Here is a 17,973-nt window from a genome sequence, read left to right as displayed (position 1 = left end):
TGTGTTATTTTATTTTTTTATTTTTAGGGATAGTACTTTTAAAATCAAATTTTGTTTTAGAATTTTGTAAATTATTTGCTTGATTCCAAATTCAAATGTATACAGAGAAACTTAACTTGTATCCCTTGCCCCTATACCTTATTCTCTCCCACTTTTTTTTTTTCAACTCTTCACAAATTTCATCCCAACCTGTACAGGGGCCATGCTAATCCTTCCCGTATTGTCAGTTTTACTATATGTGCTGCACAGAGCACACACAGAGGATTTTTTTTTTTGAGGAGTCACATGTAATATCTGATACAGTTCCTGTATATGGAGGCTGCTTAATAAAGGCAGCTATAATCTTAGTTTTATCTGAACTAGAAAAAGCTTCCTCTTCCCTAGCTCTCGAGATTGGAATTGCAGGAGTTATTTTGGATGCAATACTATGTCACATCATTACATCCCACACCCAGCACAATGTCTGGCATGCTGCAGAGATTCTATCAACATTTATTGAGGGAATGAATGAACGACTATTCCTTAGCCTGCTGCTGCTATCAGCACAGACGTCAAATATGAAACGCCTAAATTCACAGCATTATAATCTTTCATGGGAATGGTGTGTTGAGGATTAGGTTTTTATAGAGAGCATAGTTGTATTTAATGTATATATTTAATATATCATAGCTCTATTCAATACACATGTATTTTCATGTAGCAGAAACCTAATTCAAAGGCACATTTTTGAGTCAAAAATCTTGCCTTTTTTTTAATAAGAAAGGAAATATTTCTCAACCATTTTAAACTTTGCAGAATTAAAAACTTGTCAGTGTTACATCCCAGAGGGAAGAGGTTAAGAGAAGGATGCACTCAAAGGGACTAGGAGTTCTGTCCTCGTTGGAGGTCTGCCACATGGAAAAAGTTGAGAATTGAAAGCAGAGCAGCCAGTGTCCAAAAACAGAGAACAATCTGATTCTCCAACCAAGCCTTTGGGCTAACAGTGTTTGGAAGAAAGAACATATTTCCCCACAGCTGCAGGTAGAGAGTAAAAAATAGAAATGAATATACACACACATGCACACAAGAAAGAAATCAGGATAGACTCTTTGCTATAACCAAGAGTAAATAACATTTTTGAAGCATTTATTCCATTCCTTAAAGAAAACTCAGAAATAAAGGTATAGCTAGAATTTCTCCAAGTCTTTTCACTGCTGGAAGTCGGCCTTCTATCCACTCGGTGTCCATGGGAGACACAGAGAAGTTACACAGGCTCGCTCTAGAATTGCTCTTATTCTAGTAGAAGAGATAAGACATCCACATAAATAATTACAAACCCAGATGAAGCCTTGGGGCCCTAAGCAAGGATGAGCTGCTCCTCTCCAAAGAACAGAAAGAAAGCGCTTTACCCTGAGGACTTCTCTCAAAGCTACCTGGAGGAGATGCTGTCTAAGCTGGGCACTGCAGGAAACACAGACATTCAGTGAGGAGCTTGGCCGGCCAAGAGCCTGGCACAGGAAAAGGCTGGAAAGACCTGAAGTCCATTTTGGCCAGAGCACTGGGCACACAAAAAGAAAAGGGGGATAAGGGACCAAGCTATGTAGGGACTTGAATGCTGGTCAGGAATGAGCTATTTCAGAGAAGGAAACCAATGGGACCCACTTAACAAGGGATGTAACAAGGGTTACATCCCTTGACAAGGGATGTAATAACCTTCAACAAGCAAACGTTCATTGTGCGTCTACTACGTGCCAGGCCATGAAGTAAGATCTGAGCCTATGGTGATGAAAGGACACAGTCCCTACCCTGAAGAGGCTCAGAGCCCCGTGGAGAGTCAGAGGAGGAAATAATCCCTGTGCTGGGAGCAGAAGAGGGGGAATTAATGTCAGAACCTCGAAGGAGAGGTTAAAGTCCTCTTTAAGGACTTGGTAACATCCTTAATGAGTTAGATCCAGTTCTGGAAAGGGAGGTGTCTGTTATGGTATGTACTTTAATTTCCACATAACTCAAATGTATTCCTGAAAGCAGCCACATATTACGAACTTTTAGAAGTGGAAACCTGTCCAAAACGATTGTGCATTTGTGCACGTGGAGAATGACGAATATAATTGAAACGGTTTCCGGGAAGAGGCAATATTAAAAGCCATCCGTCACTGTCCTGGGCTATCACTGCCAACCCTGGGCACATGGGGCTCATCAAAAGTGCTCCAAACCTCAGATCCTGGATCATGTTTTCTTGAAATAGTTCATGATGCAGCATCTCCACGGGATTTGCTGTTTGGATAAATAAGTCACCCAGACCAGCAGTAGAAATTCAAACTGACCAGGTGCACTCTCTTTTTACACCCACTCCTCTCTCTTCACTCCCTCCTGCCACCCAGGAAGGTTAGTGATAGCCTACTTGAGAGGCAGAAAATGCTACAAGAGAAAGGCTCCCAGGATGCCAAGGAAAGGAAGCAAGCAAGCAGACCTAATCTCACCTGGGTGGGCAGTAAAGGTGAGGAAGTTACCAGGGGACTTCCTTGCAGAAGTAATAGTTGAGCTGAAGGATGAACAAGAGTTCAACAGAGATGCCAGGTGAGGGGAGGAAGCGGGGGGATAAGAAGCAGAGGAGGATGTTCCAAGCAACTGGGACAATTTGTGCAAAGACGGCAGATGGAGAAGACCCAAGTGAATGGACACATGAAAGCTTCATTAATAAAGCCAGACCTGGAAATTCACTGGAAGGCAATGCCGAGAGAATGTCCAAATGGGACATCCCTAACAGCTACACCCTTGTCCCCCACTTGCCCTTGGAATGTCCCACCAAGCACAGCAGCCAGCAGCACCTCGACCTCAGGGCCACTGATCTCCATTGGTAACTCCAGCCCAAGAGTGCACAGAAAAGTCCAGCCTGGAAAGTTGGGTGATCAACTGTTCCAGTTTGCCTGGATTATCTCAGTCCCAAGAAAACTAGGAAAGCTGGCCGCCTACGAAAGTTGACACGAGACTCATATTACAAGTATCATAAAAGGTAAGATAGAGAATAACACTATAGACACTTTCAAGGTACTTCTCCAACTGGTCTCAGGCATCCACGTGCCAGAACCATTTCCCTACCATCTGGAAGAGCCCTCAAGAATGCCTTCACTACCCAAAGTCCACACCCAAGAAAACACAGTGCAGAGTGATGAAGCTTCAAACATGAGCAGACAAAAGCATCCACGGAATGACCCAAACCTCACAGAGCCTTAGCCCATCAGGAACCTCTTTGCAAGCATGCCTGTACTTTTGTGATGTAGGCCAGAACTGGCCCAACAAAAAGAAACATTTCCAAACTCAAAATAAGCCAATCAAAACATAATGCTTAAAATCCCTCATGATAGGGAAAAAATGCCATTATTGCCTCGACGTCTAGCCCTTCCAACTTCAGCTTGGAGAAGATCAGCAGTCTTTTCTTGCCTGACATGGCTCTCTCTCGGCCGGCCAGCAAATCAACTCACCTTTGTTTTGTAGCTCTCTCAATCTCTGTCATCCTTGACAAGAGAAAGAAATAACATGCTTCCAGTGAGTCCTCCACCTGCCATTTACTCCCCACCCTCATAGCAAGCCTGCAAGGCCAGCCTCCTGGCCCTGGCCCAGCACTGGCCCAAGATAGGAAGACACCACTAAAACCCACTCCCTTTGCTATGCCTGAAGAAGAAAGACCACAACAGAATGCAAGCCCTGGCATTCATTTAAGAGAAACACGCATTTCGTAGCAGAGCAGAGAGGGGGGCCCACTTGCTTTCTTTCATCCAAGGATTGAGGGTGACAGAGTAGAACGACTGGAAGTGACCTAGTCTCAAAGTGCTTGAAGACCTGGAACATCTCTAGGCAGGGACCGGGCAGATCTCAGAGAGAAGAGAAGTTTGGGCACAGCCAGCAAGGGCCCTGTCTCTCAGCAATCCCGACTGCACTGAGGGACGTGTAGGGGATACTGCATTTGGGACCGTTTTTAACTTCACCAGCTTGTATCTACCATTTAACCCACCTGATGAAAGTGATTTAAAAAATGACACGGTATCCCAAAAATGAGTCAAGGAAAACAGCATTAGAAGAGGAAAATGTTTTCATGTTTCAGAGGCTGGAACTGACTCTCCATTTAACAGACCTAATTCTTTTATGCTTGAGAACGAGCCGACGTGTGAAAAAGCTCGATGATAATGAAATTCAGACTCCACGTGTGCCAAAGTCGATCAGAACAGCACGTACGGTTGCGTGTGCAGTGTTCGTGTATTTGCAGTGCGACTGAACTAGGAATCGAGTACAAGTTATTCCAATCAGCGTGTTCCTGTCTTCTCCTAACAGACCATGAGCTCGCCTCATTAGATAGCTAAATCTTTGGAATATCGAAGGAGCGTAACTACATTTGACCAACATTACTCACTAACAAAGGAATGAACTATTCAAACTCAAATGGCTCGCTGCTTAAAAACATTTTACACATAGGCCAGACACAACACAGAAAACTCTCCTATGTGGAGAATGTGTGATCTAGATCCCCAAAGACAATGACAATACCCTATGTGTCCGAGGGCTAATGCCATTTCACTTCACTAGACACTTCAGAAGTTGGTATATACTTCCCAAGTTAAAAACTATTACATAAATAATTTGGAAACATCAAGTGATATTTTCTGAGGCCTGCCAACAGTTTAACCACAATGCAGCTCCCGGCCAAGACATTCATGAAAAGTTCAGAAGAAGTTACTTTGAGAAAAATGGACTCACAGCAAACAGATTTCTCGTCCTTAGAAAGAATGCATAAATCAATAATTAAATAAGGAAGAGGAAAATTTGGTTTGTCATAATCGTTGAAGAAAGAAAGACGTTTAAAAGAAGTCTAGAAAGAAGACTACACAAAGGCTTCATTATTAATATATTATGGTTATGACTCGTATTAAAAATTCATTCAAACATTGCGCTCATACTTTTCCTTCCCGCAGATTAGATGTAAAAATGTCTTAACTGAGCTTCAGGGCAAAGAGCAGGCCCTTGGCTTTGCTACTGCCTGGCTGTGTGATCCTGGGTAAGACACTGTTCCTCTCTGGGGCTCAGATTCCTCACCTGAAAAAACAGAGTCCCTAAACTTCCTTCCAACTCTGTCATGCTACAATTCCAGATGCCTGTCAGGGCTGGGCCACACATCCAGCCCTCTACCTCCCTGGTGATGGAAACAGTAAAGAAAATACAAATTGGAGAGGCGTTTTGAAACAAGTAATCACACAAGTAGGCAGTCAACGGCATCCAGGGGAGGAAAGCGAAGAGTCAACTATGACTCCACTGATGACGTCGTAAGGCCTTAGAATTCTGACAAACACAGAATTTTACAAACTATAGCATTTTACAGATGTAGAATGATTCGCACCAAACCCTGGCTTTGACTTCAGGTAAGGAAGTGAAATTCTTGAAAAGGATGCCCGTCTAAGGTAAGGGGGGGGTGTGGAAGCAGGAGATACTGGAAGTCAGATTTTAAGAGCTAAGAGGAGGAGGAGGAAGCAGCAGGAAACAATAAGAACTTGGAAATCAAGGTCTCTGAAAGCAACAGTAGATCAGAGTATAGCTAACAGCAATGTTAACTTGAAAAAACATCTTGAATCCACTTAAATGTGGGCAGAAAGAGACAAAACAAATGCCAGATCAGCCAGGGACTCCTTACCTGGAGTTACAGGGGAGACAGAAGGTAACAGGGGAGAAAGGATGATGGATATAGACAGTATAAAAGGACCTCTGCGACATGAAATCAAGGTGGTTCTCTTCCAAATGTCCGCAAGCTTATGTTAGAATTTACCCCAGGTTAGTTTCAGGAAAGTCAGAACCCACCACTAACTGAACAGCCAGCCTTATCCCACATGCCTGGAATTCAAGTTAACGCTTTGGGTGTTTTTTGTTTTTGTTTTTGTTTTTCAGCCTTTTAGTGCTTTGTAGCCTAAGGTGGCAAGGTAGACATTACATCAACATGTGCACATGAAAAGACAATCCTTGGACCATAGGAAAATGCACATGGGCATGAATTTCTAAGTGTGCTTAACCACCTTTATCCCACCACAGCTGCCCACAAGGAGGAAGCACATTATAGCCAGTCCACAAAATCTGGGAAGACGTACCTTCCACATTTCCCTGCACCTAACAAACGCTAAAAAATGACACAAAAAGAAAAGAGTATTTGTGCAAAACAAAGAGTTCCCCTAACTTTAAAAAAAAAAAAAAAAAGAAAAGAAATGACTTTCAACAGAGAAACATAAATGCTGGGACAGACTTTTAAGTTAGTCCCATGACAACTCATGAAGCCCCATGTCTAAAGCTTCAGTGTGTTGAAGGGCAGGATGGGAAGACTCGCCATCCTCCTTCCCAGAAAGAGACTTAGGCAGACACTGAGCAGCTCAGTTCTGCCTCATCAGCGATGGGAGAAAGAACAAACTGCAGAACTCAAGACTCCACTTCCTAGAACCAGCCAACACTCAGCCGCTTGCCTGTGAACAGGTCCTCTGGGGGACAAAGCTCTAAAACCACCATGAGGAGTGACCAAAGAATCTACCCCAGAGGCTAGCTGCCTAACAAGGCTTTCCACCACAAGCTCCTTAGCAAGTCATCCCAAACTAACACAGTTTAACTACCTTGTACCACGGATGCAACCGAATGTCAGAACACTTTCATTCCAAGGATCTGCTCACTACATGGGAAGTCGGTGCCATTTTCATCTCCGCTACCACGTTTCACCCAGACCTTGAAAACAATGTCACTCCTACTGTGATAATAATTCTCCCTATAAATGCTATCAGAATGGTTAATTCCAAATTCCCAAAGGAGTTAAGAATGAGCTGATGAAACAACCCATGAATATGAAATCATTCCCTTGGATGTACTAAGGTCTCCAAAGCCCTATTCACTATAACAGTGGAATCGGGATTTGGGGGGAAAGAGATAATTTTCTAGGCGATTCTTCTGAGAGAAGCAACTGGATGTGTTTCAGAGTGGGGGAGCCTGAGGTGTGGAGTGTAAGTTTTAGTTTTTTTCACATGACCATCCGGGTGTCCTTGAGTAAGTCATTTGCACATTCAGAGGCTCTGTTTTCTTGACTTGTAAAATGAGGCATTTGAGCCAAAGTCTCCACCAGTTGTAAAATTCTATGATTCTCTAAGTAACAGTTTACTGCATCGCTGGCAAGCCTGCCTCGATAATCAGAATGATCCAATTAACACTCTACAATGTAGAATAATCATTTTGTAGTTTCGAAAAATAGACTCTTCGGGGGAAGGAGTTCGGATCATGAAATACGGTTGCTTTGTTTTTCAAGACAAATGAGGCATCTGCGGTCCAAAGATGTTGGATGACTTTGTTAAATTACAAGCCAATTAGTGGCAGAAGCAAGACGAAGGCTGTCTGACTAGTCCTGTGTACACTGAACTGCACTGCTACCCAGCTGGCTTCAGAATGGCTTTCTTCGCTAGAAGCCGTCTCAGCCCCCGTATAATCCAGTGTGGCTTTTATGTGACTCATTAAACACAGCCTACATCACAGCTGTGCTTTACTGGCCTCATGGTTATTAGTTTTCCAGACACCTAATCCAGGAGACATTTGAAGAGTGACCTGAAGGTCTTCATGAAAATACACCAGAATAAAATACTTTTAAAAGTTCTACAGGGCTTCCCTGGTGGCACAGAGGTTGAGAGTCTACCTGCAGATGCAGGGGACGCGGGTTCATGCCCCGGTCCAGGAGGATCCCACGTGCTGCGAAGCGGCTGGGCCCATGAGCCATGGACACTGAGCCTGTGCGTTGTATAAAAAAAATAAACAAAATAAAAAATTTTTTTTTTTTTTTTTTTTTTTTTTTTTTTTTTTTTTTTTTTTTTTTTTTTTGCGGTATGCGGGCCTCTCACTGTTGTGGCCTCTCCCGTTGCGGAGCACAGGCTCCGGACGCACAGGCTCAGCGGCCATGGCTCACGGGCTTAGTTGCTCCGCGGCATGTGGGATCTTCCCGGACCAGGGCACGAACCCGTGTCTCCTGCATCGGCAGGCGGATTCTCAACCACTGCGCCACCAGGGAAGCCCCTAAAAAATTTTTTAAAAGAATTTACTGTATAACACAGGGAACAATATTCAATATTTTGTAATAACATATAGTGGAAAATAACCTGAAAAAAATAATAGATATATACACCTGAATCACTTTACTGTACATGTAAAACTAACACAATATTGTAAATCAACTATACTTCAATAAAAATGTTAAAAAAAATTTTTTAAGTCCTACAGGGGTCGTTGAAGAGAGCAAACACACCATCTGCTTGCTTCTCATTTTATCAAATGAGTATTTGATAGGTAGGAAGTTCCTAGTGAACCCAGTTTTGACGCAACAACTTCAGTAACCAGACAGCAGCGCCCACAGCATAAGCACTTTGTCACTCCGATTTCAGGCCGTTGGGACAGCAGGACAGTGCCTCTGGCACATACCCACAAACTACACAGGTAGGTGTACTTAAGCAACATGACAGCACAGACACTGACTCCCCTGGGTGGCAACTCACTCAGACTTAGACCTATTTCTGACCATGGAATGCCAGCAGCTGCTGGCATGGAACAAAGGCTACTCTGGAACACCGCCTCCACCACACCCCAGGTGCGGAATCTTTGGAGGGGCTGCCCTGAAAACCTTTGAGGGACAACCTGGGAACTTCTGTGCAAGAGCAATGCTGCATGCCACCCAATATGCTGCGATCTGTTCCAATATGAGACAGTGCGTTCCAAAGAGCGCAACAGACAGACATTAAACTCTAAATTATGTTGCATCCAGCAACTTGGTTGAACCCTTCAGACATCATGATGTGTGAAAGAAGCCAAACGTAAATGAGTATGTGCTGTATGATTCCATTTATATAAAAAATAAAAGTAAAAACCAAAACGAATCTATAAGAGTGATAGAAGTCAGGATGGTGGTTAATTCTTGGGTGAGGGATATTGACCAGAAGGGGTCCAAGAAGCTTCCTAGGGTGCTGGGAATGTTTAATTGCTGGATCTGGGTGGTGGCTACAGAGGTGTAAAGTTATTTAAAAACTTACCAAGTTCTACACTTCAGATATGGGTGTACTTTACTATATGCTTGTTATAACTTAATAAAAAATTAAACATATTGTGTGAGGTCCTTTGATATTAATGGAGAATATGCTTCTTCCTTTTCTTTAGCATAAGAATACCTGAGAGTCTCTGAATTGAGTCTTTGCAAATAACATTACTAGCAATAACAATAGCTAGATTAAGTGCTTATACACTCCAGAACCTGTGCAGGGAGACATATGAATTATCTCCTTTAATCCTAAAAACATTTCCGTGAGATTGACACCATCATATATTTCACAGATGACAAAACTGAGGCACAGAGAAGTGAAGTAACTTGTCCGAAGTCACACAGCAAATAAAACATCAGAAATGGAGTTCAAATCCAAAGCAGTCTGACTCCTGAGTCTATGTTCTTAGATGTTCTTCACATTTTATGGTATGTTACAGGATAGGGGGAGTTTTCTAACTGAGTCATATTTGATCTAACTTTTCCCCTGAGCCTAAGAAGCTCCCTGATATTACAGTGCAGTCTGCACACTCAGCATTAAGAGAAAAGAGAATCAAGGCTTGGGCTGATGCGTTAACAGTCTCTAGATGATTACATTCTTGAGATTCATTCAACAGATACACCTAGTTTGGTACAAAGGCCTATTTTGTTTGCCTTTGGTAGCAGAGGGTAGATGCTATTATTGGCTTGTTATAGTTTGACCTTGTTCCTTTTCCTTAAAAGAAATACACAGTGGGGGCAACACAGAATGTTTTCATATGCTATTCACCGGGGTCTCTGGAACACTGTGTCCCAGGACAAAATTTCCACGGCGTGCCACACACTTTTAAGATCTGCTTTAGGCCTTTTGGAAAGACTAAAGGGGCTTACTTTCCTCTTTTGCTAGCTTTTATATTGTTATTATATTAAATATCATTTATTTGCAGAACCTGGAGAGGCATCAACCACTCTTTAATTAAAAAACACAGAGCTGGGCTTCCCTGGTGGCGCAGTGGTTGAGAGTCCGCCTGCTGATGCAGGGGACACGGGTTCATGCCCCAGTCCAGGAGGATCCCGCATGCCGCGGAGCGGCTAGGCCCGTGAGCCATGGCCGCTGAGCCTGCGCATCCGGGGCCTGTGCTCCGCAGCGGGAGAGGCCACAGCGGTGAGAGGCCCGTGTACCGCAAAAAAAAAAAAACCCCAAAACCCCACAGAGCTCATGATTTTCCAGACACTCTCTTCTATCCTTTACTGCCTCCTCAGTTAGTTTCTCTGAAGCTCTCATATGAAAACCTGTTAGAGCATTAATTTCTTGATTAAAAGAAGCCATAAATCATAGGCCCTCTAAAAATCCATCAGGGAGAAGGTCCAAAAGCAATGGGATGGTTTAGGCACTCTTAACAACCAGGCCCAAATGCCTGTCCAAAGGATTAACTGGGGTCTATAACATGAATATCGAATCATCTTCCACCCCACCCTTGCTCCCTGTAATAACTATCTGTGGACTCGCTATTCAGGGAACTTAAATGATTGATGTTGACAATTTTGATTAAAAAAAAAAAAACTGGTCTCATCCCACCCCTGCCCCTGACTACCTGGATAGCATCCTGCTCACAGCTGGGTGCACTGGTTTACAGCCTGCCCCTCACCCCAATCCCAGTTCCAGAGCTCAATGTACCAAGCACAGGTCACGCAGTAGAAGCTGAGGATCAAAATCAATGGTGCCTCCCCCTGATCTGGGATACAGAGCACCCTGCGATAGATGTCTCTACCCGCCCTCCATGCTCCATCCTTCATCAACCAGTTATGCTGCCTGAGACTTTAACCCTCCTCTCAGCCTCATCTGCACTCTGCCCACCTCCGAGCCGGCCCCAGAGCCGCGTACCACTCCCTGCTGTCACATCTTACATCTACCCATGTTGGCAGACTGACCTTCCCAGAGCTGCTTCTTCTGAGCAATATCTTTCACCCCCTAACTAGGCCCTGTGCAACTCAAGCCAGAACTCACCAGCCTTGACCACACAGATCAGGACAGCACAGCGGACCTCGGTCCCTGGGCTATCTTCCTCCACCCCGTCATGTCCCGTGAGAAGACATTCTTTCCCCATTCCTCACCCACACTTGGCCCCTTCGGTGCCAAAGTCTACCAGATCTTTCAACGCCACTCATCATCCTAAATCCTAGCCCAGTTTGCACCACTGCCTCAGAAGTTCAGGCCCTATCAGCTAGAAACCTCTGCCTTTGGCAAAAGTGACATTCTCTGTTTCAAACGAGTTGTGAGTGATTTCAAAGACATATGCAGTCTTCCACGCTGTTAGGGCATCAATGTAAGTCGAGAATGGAGAGTCACAGTCCCAAGTGTGCGGTTTCTGCATCTCAGCCAAGCATGGCCTCACTCTCCAGTTGGGTTTCGTGCAGTGATTTAAACACACAAGCATGTGCACACACACGCGCCCTCACACAATGGCATGCATATGTTTTCCCTTTCTGGAAAATGGGCTTGGAAAATAAAAGTTTTGGTGCTGGTAAAAGAAATAAAGTGAGGGCTAAAAGGGCAAAGAAAGTAAAGCTTAATCAGAAAACAGAACTTTTGCCTAACTTCAGAATTACATGATGAATTTGGCAATAGCTGAAATGAACGAATTTAAATATTTATATTAATATGGAAATATTTCTGATGAAAATAAGAGAATGTCACTCAAGGCAATGCCCCAACCAGAGCGAGAACCACACACTGTGCAGGAAGCTACATGCAAGCGCGAGCAGCCCAGCATCTTGGGGTCCTTCCTGGTGTAATGGGTCTATTATATAAGTGGTGCCAAGGAGGAAATATAATTATTTTGAAGTTATTTTTGAGAAAGTGTTTCCTGCCCATTGGCAAATGGCAAAGTCAAAAAATAGGCTCTTTAATGAAGTTCTTACCTGGTCATCATAGCGATACGTGAGGAACTGCTCCCCTGTTGTATCTTCCAGAAAACTTCCCTGAGGGGAGAGTGCAAACTCAGGAAGGAAATAGGCCCCAGGAGACTTCTCTGCTGTGGTCTGAAAGGCAAGATCACTTGGTTACAAATAAGGCCCCAGTAAGGACTCCCAACAGGCAGTCTCTGAAAAGGGTGAGTCCAAGAGAATCCACCCACCAAAAGGCTGTACCAAGAAAAGGGAAGTGCCTATTTACAACAGCCTAGATGTGGAAACAACCTAAATGCCCCTCGACAGATGAATGGATAAAGAAGACGTGGTACATATACACAATGGAATATTACTCAGCCATAAAAAAGAATGAAATAATGCCATCTGCATTATTTCAAATGGCAATAGACCTAGAGATTATCATACTAAGTGAAGTAAGTCAAACAGAGAAAGACAAATACCATATGATATCACTTATACATGGAAACTAAAATACAACACAAATGAACCTATCTGTGAAACAGAAACAGACTCAAAAGATACAGAGAGGGGCTTCCCTGGTGGCGCAGTGGTTGAGAGTCCGCCTGCCGATGCAGGGGACGCGGGTTCATGCCCCGGTCCGGGAAGATCCCACATGCCGCAGAGTGACTGGGCCCGTGAGCCATGGCCGCTGAGCCTGCGCGTCCGGAGCCTGTGCTCCGCAACGGGAGAGGCCACGACAGTGAGAGGCCCGCGTACCGCAAAAAAAAAAAAAAAAAAAAAAGATACAGAGAACAGACTTGTGGTTGCCAAGGGGGAGGGGAGTGGGGGAAGGATGGATTGGGAGTTTGGGATTAGCAGATGCAAACTAGTATATATAGGATGGATAAACAACAAGGTCCTACTGTATAGTGCAGAGAACTGTATTCAATATCCTGTGATACACCATAATGGAAAAGAATATAAAAAAGAATGTATATATATGTGTATATATACACATATATGTATATATAGATATGTGTATATATACACATATATATCTGTATATATATGTATAACTGGGTCACTTTGCTGCACAACAGAAATTAACACAACATTGTAAATCAACTATACTTCAATAAAATTTTTTTTAAAAAGGGACGTGCCCTCTCTTGGCAAAGGCCATGCGAGACACACCAGGTATCTGTGTTGAGGGGCTGTTAGACCAGGATAGCACCCTGGGCCACCTCAAATCAGCTCACACAGTATTTACTCCCTGACACCTGTTTCCTCCTCCTGCCCACAACCTTCCAGCAATGCAGCCACAATGAGGTTACCTTGCTTAAGTTCTGTTGTTACAAATCCATTGTTTCTAGGATGTGCTTTCTTTCCCTTTCCTTTTCTTTCTTTCTTTCTGTTTTTGATTGTTTGGTGAAAGAGTGAGAAACAAACTTATTTTTTCCATACTATAACAGAAGTTCATGTTCCTTGCAGAAACTTTAGAAAATTCAGATGAGTGCAAAAGAAAATAAAAACCACCCATAAATACTCCAACCTATAATACCCCTTTTAATTGTTTTGATGTATTTCCTTTGAGACTTTTTTCTCATCATGCTTTGTATGTTTATATAAAAAAATCCAAGATTAAATAAACATGGATTTTGCAGAAAGACTCCATTGGACTCAAGGAAAGCTCATGCCCTGGCATCTGAATTGGTAGACGTAAGCCCCATTTGTTGGGGTCAAGGGGAGACAGGAAGGACATCATCTGTTGGAGAATATGGCTTGGACACAATGGCCCAATGGACTTGCTACCAACGCCTGCCACGCCCCCATCCAAGGGAAGTTGGAGCATGTAGAGGGCTTATCCAGATCACTGCCTTGATTGGTTCAAGGAGGAACGAGATAAAGGAGATGGAACCCCCAGTGCTTAGCCCCACTTGATCAAAAACACGGGTCCATGACTCTGCCCCCAACAGGGTACCTCACTCCACCTGCTCCAGAAGGAACGAGTAAGAAACAGTGAGAGGCCATGGGTGTAACTCCAAGGAAATCATTTTCTGCAAATAGGAGGAATGGGGAATAAAAGTACCCCTCTAACACCTCTGTTCCACCAAGGGTCACAATTCCAAACTGCAGCAGGAACTACGGTTAAAGCAAAAACAGCCATCTGAATGCTACACATTAAAAAAAAGAAATCAAGATGTGATAGCTTTGTTAAGGCACTTCGAACAGATAAGTCTGTGTTTTGGTTATCCCTACCCTGTTCAAAGAATTTCAAGATTTTCTCATTAAATTTCATTCACATGAGGGGCTCAGCACCAAGCGAGAGACAGGAATCTTCCCAGAGCCCTGCAGCCCCAGATCTCCTTTGCCCTCCCTCTGAATGGCTTGCTTGAGGTCCAGTGACTCCTACCTGAGTGCGAGAAATTGGAAAAACACCTGTGGATGTTCTACCTGCTACACTGTGAAGCCACCCTTGACACGGGTCTGTCACCCCAGTGTTCAGACCACCACCGGGTGTTCTGTGGAGGTTTTCTCTGTTATGTCACCTTCCCGTGGGGAGGCTCTGCTCTAAAATTTAGCATGGTCACCCTGAGGTCCACAGCAAAGCCACCGTGTCAAGAGCCTGGAAAGGAGGTCTGATCAGGCCCAGACAAGGGCACAGAATGCATCTGTCAGACCTGGCCGGCCAGCTCTCTGAGAAGTGCTGGAGATTGTTCGTTAGTGACCTTGGGAGGAAAAGGAAGGGGAGCTAATACCACAGCCTCTACAGAGACAGCCAGACTCTCACACGCTTCAGCAGTGTTCTGTGGGGTGTTCTGAAATATCAGGAAAAGCAAAAAGTCTTCCTGGTAGTAAAGTTTTCCAGTCCTCAGTATTCATTAGTGTGGGAAAAAAATAGCAGACACTTATGACTTGATTATAACTATAGCTGATTACCTCCCACTTTGTGAGCCACTGTTCCAAACTTTACATTGTATTTATCAGGGTTTAAAAAGGTGAGGCGGGAATAAAAACTTCCACGTGAAAATAAAAGGTGCATTTGATGGTAAATGTATGTCTCTGTATGTTTCCCAGGAAGTTTGAGTATGTGTAAAAGTATCACTCTTCTCACCAAGGATAAAAACACATCTAGGTAAACCTCAGGGCTAAATTTTATATAACTGCTGGTAAAGAATGGATTCTATCTTAACATAATTCATGGACACTGATTACCAAAATGCTTAGTGAAGAACGGATAAAAGTTAGTTGTTGTTGTTTGCCTCTATTGGCTTCAGAGATGGTAGAATCATAGTTTTAAAGGCCTGAAGAGGCCTTAGAAGTCATCCAGGTCAAACTCCTTTTTTTAGAAATGAGTAAACTAAGGCTCTGAAAGTGAAAAGACTTGCCAAACACCACAGAGCAGGAGCCAGGTCTGGAATATGTTAGTGGCCATGTGCAAAGACACAGTTAGATCGTTTTACCAAAGAGTGGGGGCTGGGAGCAGCCTAGGATCAACATCTGAAATCAGCTCCCTGAATACACAGGGCCTCCCAGTATGATGCTTATCTTTAGTTGACCATACATTCAACACACATTTATTGAGCACCTACTACATGCCTGTAACTGTTCTACGTGCTATGAATACAATGACGTACAAGAAAGATAAGGTCCCTCTTTTCATGAAGGTTATACTCTAGTGGGAAGAGATACATAATAAAATAAGCAAACAAATTCATAAACAAGAAAATTAAAGCTCTACATGCTATAAAGGAAATAAACAGGGGGATATGAGAATAAGGTTGGGAGAGGGTTGTTTAACTTTAGATAAGAAGATCAGGAAGGCATCTCTGAGAAGACAAGATTTAAGCTAATACCTAACAGGTAAGAAGGAACTAGTCACGCAAAGAGCCAAGGATGAGCATTCATGATGAAAAGAAGAGCAAATACAAAAGCCCTAAGGTGGGAAGCAGGTCGGCGGGACTGCAAATGAGAAAGGAAGTCAGTGCCGCTGGATCCAGTGTGAACAAGGAAAAGAGCGCATGAAATGGAAATAAGAGAGAAAGGAGGAGCTGGGACATTCAAAGCCTTACAGGCCATGGCAAGCAGTTGAAGAACTATAGATTTCAGTTAACACTGACTGCTTTGTGGAGGATAGGTCAGGAGGATGCAAGATGGAATCATATAGATCAATTAGAAGGCCGTTGCACTAATCCAGTTGAGAAGGGATGATTCCTTTGACTGGGAGAATGGCCGCGGTGAAGGGGAGAGGTAGATAGACTAGAAGTTACTGATGGGTGAGAAAAAGCAAGGCATCAAGGATGACTTGAGCAACAGACTACAAAAGATTCAGTATGAGGGACTTTGCTGGTGGTCCAGTGGGTAAGACTCCACGCTCCTAATGCAGGGGGCCCAGGTTCGATCCCTGGTCAGGGAACTAGATCCCACTTGCATGCTGCAACTAAGAGTCTGCATGCCACAACTATAAGTCCGCATGCCGCAACTAAAGATCCCGCATGCTGCAACAAAGATCCCGCGTGCTGCAACTAAGACCCAGCGCAGCTTAAATAAATAAATAAGAGATTTAAGTAGTAAGAAAAAAAGTTCTTTAAGGAAAAAAAAAAAAGATTCAATGGGTGGGTTGCCCTGAGGCAGGAAGGGATCTGCTGGAGAGGGGCAGAGAGTTTGGGTCTGTTTGGGTCACATGAAGTCTGAGATGTGCATGAGACATCCATCCAGGTGGAAAGCTCGAGCTGGCTGTTCAATATGCAAGTCTGGAACTCATAAGGGAGGTCTAAGGCTGAAGACAGAAATTTGGAAGGCATCGTTTTCATTTCCTACACATATATATTTACAGCATCATACTGGAAAGGACCCTCCCTAGAGAATGAGTTTGGCGGACAAGAGGGCTTTGTCTGGAGCCCTCAATAATTTTAATATCTGAGGACTTCCCTGGTGGCACAGTGGTTAAGAATCCACCTGCCAGTGCAGGGGACACGGGTTTGATCCCTGGTCTGGGAAAATCCCAAGTGCCGCGGAGCACCTGAGCCCATGCACCACAACTACTGAGGCTGCATGCCACAACTACTGAAGCCTGCGTGCCACAACTACTGAAGCCCGCATGCCTAGAGCCCGTGCTCCACAACAAGAGAAGCCACCGCAATGAGAAGCCTGCACACCGCAACAAAGAGTAGCCCCCGCTCGCCACAACTAGAGAAAGCCCGTGCACAGCAACAAAGACCCAACATAGCCAAAATAAATAAATAAAATTAAAAATTAAAAAAAATAAATAAGTCTAATATCTGAATGTGAGTAGAAGAGGAGAAGCAAGCAGAAGAGACTAAAAATGATAATCAAGGCTTCCCTGGTGGCGCAGTGGTTGAGAATCCGCCTGCCGATGCAGGAGACACGGGTTCGTGCCCCGCTCCGGGAAGATCCCACATGCCGCAGAGCGGCTGGGCCCCGTGAGCCATGGCCGCTGAGCCTGTGCATCCGGAGCCTATGCTCCGCAACGGGAGAGGCCACAACAGTGAGAGGCCCGCATACCGCAAAAAAAAAAAAAAAAAAAAAAAAAAAAGATAATCAATTAGAGTAGAATGAAGGAAAAAAAGACAAATATTGGGTCATGGAAGGATTCAGCATCAGAGTGACCAATAGTCTTGAATGCTGCTAAGAGACTGAGATGACGCCAGAGACGTGTCCATTGGATCTGACAGCAAGGAGGTCACTGTTGACCTTGACAAGAGTAGTTACGGTGATGTGGCAGGGACAACTGTCATGGTTTTGAGAGGTGAATGGGAGAAGAGGAAGTAGAGACCATGATGAGAGACTCAGAAAGGGGCCATAGATAGAGGGAAACGTGGAATCGCAGGTATTTTTAAAGATAGGAGACACTGGAGCAGGTTTGTTTGCTTACAGGAATCATCCAGTAGCAAGAGAGAGAATGGAGAAGACCAAAGAGGTAACTACAGGTGCAAAACCCCTGAGAAGGAAGAGGAATGGGATCCAAATTGACTGCACAGGCTCTGGCTTTTGTCCAGATGAGGGCCCTTGGCCCACATAAGCCTTCATCAGGCCAT

At 44.0% G+C, this 17,973-nt stretch overlaps 1 protein-coding gene across 6 annotated transcripts in view; it reads right to left on the bottom strand.

The window, feature by feature from the left end:
* The window catches only part of ADAMTSL3 (ADAMTS like 3), a 468,377-nt gene that overhangs the window by 357,723 nt on the left and 92,681 nt on the right, over positions 1-17,973 (bottom strand). For all 6 annotated transcript variants that reach the window (XM_067030016.1, XM_067030022.1, XM_067030019.1 and 3 more), the window contains one exon: positions 11,966-12,085. In XM_067030016.1, coding sequence (XP_066886117.1) covers positions 11,966-12,085 — 120 coding nt within the window. The remainder of the gene's footprint in view (positions 1-11,965; positions 12,086-17,973) is intronic.

This window comes from Kogia breviceps, chromosome 3 (assembly GCF_026419965.1).
Source record: "Kogia breviceps isolate mKogBre1 chromosome 3, mKogBre1 haplotype 1, whole genome shotgun sequence".
NCBI lineage: Eukaryota > Metazoa > Chordata > Mammalia > Artiodactyla > Physeteridae > Kogia > Kogia breviceps.
Note: the sequence above shows the minus strand (reverse complement) of the source record. Positions and strands in the feature narration are given on the sequence as shown.